This window comes from Pleurodeles waltl, chromosome 10 (assembly GCF_031143425.1).
Source record: "Pleurodeles waltl isolate 20211129_DDA chromosome 10, aPleWal1.hap1.20221129, whole genome shotgun sequence".
Classification (NCBI taxonomy): domain Eukaryota; kingdom Metazoa; phylum Chordata; class Amphibia; order Caudata; family Salamandridae; genus Pleurodeles; species Pleurodeles waltl.
In genome coordinates, this window is record NC_090449.1 from 52,223,832 (window position 1) to 52,227,603 (window position 3,772).

Sequence of the window (3,772 nt, forward strand, 5' to 3'; positions counted from 1 at the left end):
ACCCTACCAAGACAGTACACTACTGGAACGGTGATGAACTCTGATGAAGTACCCTGCAGCCTGCTGATCTGTGCCCCGCTGAAGACAAGGACTAGACCCCTCTGCACTGAACTCAGAGCAATACCTGGATTCTGTCTGCTGTGATTCCTGCTCTACAAAGTGGTTCCAATCCAGTCATGGGCACAGTGAAGTGAGTATCGGTGCTGCAACCCATGAAAACCATGGGATGATCAGAACCAGTGCATTTCCACTCAACACCAACACATCACCACTGCTACTTGAGCTTTGTACATCGCATCGCTGACTTTGTGATGCATGTCCCCGGACTCTGATACATCTCCGACTCTACCTGGCGTGGTGTGATGCATCGCTTCATGCTGGAAGCAGTGTCTCCTGCCCAGCCGTTTGATGATGATGCATTGCCTCGAGGCCCAATGGTGCTTGATCTTCCACGCTTCCTCAACGCTGTTTAGCTCGGAACTGACACATCACCTACATTTCCTCATCTGATAGCAATGCATCTCAGTCTCTGATCCACGCATTGAGTCTTCGACACCGACGCTTCCTCCATCCAAGGTACTTTTTTAACAGGCCTTACGTGGGTCCTGAAGCCTGCTCTCCTTCGCAGTCAGCCTGAACTTTAGATTTACCCTGTTCTAGCACGGTCTCGAGTAACCCCTCCCCGTCACTGTCTTCTAAGCACTACTTTTTGTTATATTTTTCTAAAATTCATAGCTCTGGTTCTGGATTTTGTCTCTTTTTTCTTTTTTTAGTAAATATAGTCTATTTTTCTATCCCTGTGCGGAGTAGTTTTGTGGTGCTTTCATTGTGTTATTATGTGTGTGTGTTTCACAAATAATTTACACAGTGCCTCTTTAGATGAGCCTGACTGCACTGTGCCAATCTACCAGCGGGTGAGCACAGGCTATGTCTAAGTGTGTATCAACGGAATGTGAGTGGCAAAGGGTTGATTGTAACTTACTTGCAAGTTTTTTAGAAACATCTATCTACTAAATACTTCTAAAGTAGGAACCTATTGGAAAGTTACCAACTGCCCTTGTCAGTTGTTAAACAATTCCAAAGTAGCTGTCAGTCAGCATCAAACGGCTTCCACTGTTCAACTGGTAGAAATGTGCATCATTGAAAGAAGACAATGTTGTTATTGGCAACTGTTTTCTGAACCCAGTGACCCTTTAGAAGCATTTCTTATTTGGTATTGCTCCCTTCTTCAGGGGTTGCAATACAGGCACTTTTTGAATGTGAATGCAGAGACAGAGTTCTGTTGTCGCTTCCTGGCCTCCATATCTGCATTCTCATGTGTTTGTAACTATTCTGCACATTATACAGAAGCTCTGTGTTGCTTTTCTATATAACTATGAATTTTGTTGCAGGTTAAAAATCACTGAATTCATTTTTACCTGTTCTCTTTCACCAGTCTACATTAATTATGGAGAGGTTTCGATTTTTTAGCATTGCTCTATAATTGATTTGTGAAACTTATGAGTTGTGAAGAAATTGTATAAAGTATTCATTATAGAATAACAACTGGTCAGGAATAAATAACATGGAATGTGGCACTTACTGACCACAGCTAATGCACAATTTGACTTCTCCAGTTTGTGACTAATACAGAATGTGATTATTGCAAAAAACAACCAATACCAAGTGTGACCAATGTGGAATGTCATGCAGATGGTGACTGGCTCTGACCAGAACAGATTTAAAATATATAGTACATCGCGTCTCAAATTGAAACCCTTTTTCTGTTTTTACAGATCAGTTGAAGAATATCTCCAATGAGTACTGGCAGATGACAAGGAGAAATCACACTAAAGACAATGTTACAGTAGTGAATGGAACAGAGACCTTTTTGAAGGAACCACAATATCAATATCAAAGAAAAGAATACATGTTCATTGCTGCTGTCACAGGCACAATCAGCCTGGTCACTGTGGTAGGCAACATTCTGGTTATGCTGTCAATCAAACTCAATGTGAAGCTGCAGACCATTAACAACTATTTCCTGTTCAGCTTGGCATGTGCAGACCTGATTGTTGGATTCTTCTCTATGAACCTATATTCAATCTACAATATCACAGGTTATTGGCCACTTGGGCCTTTGGTGTGTGACCTCTGGTTGGCTCTTGACTATGTGGTGAGCAATACATCAGTTATGCACCTGCTTATCATCAGCTTTGACAGATACTTCTGTGTCACCAAACCACTGACCTACCCAGTGAAGAGGACAGCCAAGATGGCCGGCCTGATGATAGCATCTGCCTGGATTCTGTCATTCGTGCTCTGGGCACCCGCCATCTTGTTCTGGCAGTTTATTGATGGTAGGAGGACTGTCCCTGATGGCACATGCTACATTCAATTCCTTTCTAATCCAGTAGTAACATTTGGCACTGCCATTGCTGCCTTTTACTTGCCAATAGTTATCATGTTTGTGCTGTATACACATATCTCCACTGCTAGCAAGAGCAGAGTCAAAAGAAGCCAACAGGAGGTTAAAAAACCTAAGAGCACAAATCAATTCTTCCCTAAGATATCTTTAATAGAAGGAGGCTACTTTCCAGACCAGAAAATGACAGGGATGACAAAGATTGCAAATGGGAATATTGAAGACAATCCCTTTGCTGAGAAGAAGGAAAACTCCACAGAGCCCGGCACACTTAGCATCATGCAGAGCGCAAAGGAGAAACTCTTGTGTGACAAGGAGATTCTGGCATCCAACCACAGTCCCACTCACCAGTGTAAAAATCAAACATTCAATCTGCTCGACAGCAAAACTCTTATTCAGCAAACCAGCAATGAGTACAACACAGCTGTTAAGATTTTGCCAGCTAATGCCTCCAATGCTTCCCTAAATAGAAGCCCATCCAATGTGGCATGCACATTTGCCACAAGCACCCAGAACCAGATCAGGAAGAAGCATCAAGTGGCATCCCGGGAAAAAAAAGTAATCCGGACAATCTTTGCTATTTTGATGGCGTTCTTTATCACCTGGACCCCATACAATGTCATGGTCCTAATCAACACTTTCTGTCAGACATGTGTGCCTGAGGCAATGTGGTCGATTGGGTATTGGCTTTGCTATATCAACAGCACCATCAACCCAGCTTGTTATGCACTCTGTAATGCTACCTTTAAAAAGACCTTCAAACACCTTCTAATGTTCCAATATCGTAACCTCTGCTCAGGCAGTTGAACCCCTTATGAGGAGATTTGCACTAGTGTGTCACCACCACGTTTTATCCTAGGAAAAGAGGATGTGAAGATGAGGAAAGAAACAGAGGGCAGTGTTCATTTCTTTGTTGTCTGTAAACTGTGACAATCTTAGTGGGGCAGCCTTTTGGTTGACAGTAGCAGAGGCATCTGTACATTTGTTTGTAAATGTGTCTTATTTTTCTTAGCAGTCTGAGAGGCAGAAGAAAAAGCATGTGGTACAGTGAAAAAATACTCCAGGAGGGATATACCCACTGGCCCCATAAGTAAAGCACAGATGTCTCTGGGAGAGAAGTATGGTCCACAGTGTTTGGTGATACTTGTGTCCACATGGTCAAATGTGGTTGAAGATGATTAAGATTTGGATTTTCAAAATTTTCTGTTAGATCATCTCTGACATGTGTGTGTGGCTAGCCCCCAGGGCACTTATAAACAATAATCAATACTTACTTTGTGTTGTTAGTGAGCACTGCTTTTTGGGAACTGGAAGTTATGTTCCATCATCAGACTTTGACCCAAAGCAAGTGAGTGAAGGGCCCATAAG

At 42.6% G+C, this 3,772-nt stretch overlaps 1 protein-coding gene across 1 annotated transcript; it reads left to right on the forward strand.

Moving 5' to 3' along the window:
* Nucleotides 1–1,909: 1,909 nt before the first annotated feature.
* LOC138262364 (muscarinic acetylcholine receptor M4-like) lies at nt 1,910–3,211 on the forward strand. The gene has a single exon (XM_069212261.1). The coding sequence runs from the start codon at nt 1,910–1,912 to the stop codon at nt 3,209–3,211; it is 1,302 nt and encodes a 433-aa protein (XP_069068362.1).
* The last annotated feature ends 561 nt before the right edge of the window (nt 3,212–3,772 follow it).

Excerpts from the sequence above, each read along its gene's own strand:
- LOC138262364 (XM_069212261.1), top strand. The coding sequence starts at position 1,910 with ATGTTCATTGCTGCTGTCACAGGCACAATCAGCCTGGTCACTGTGGTA.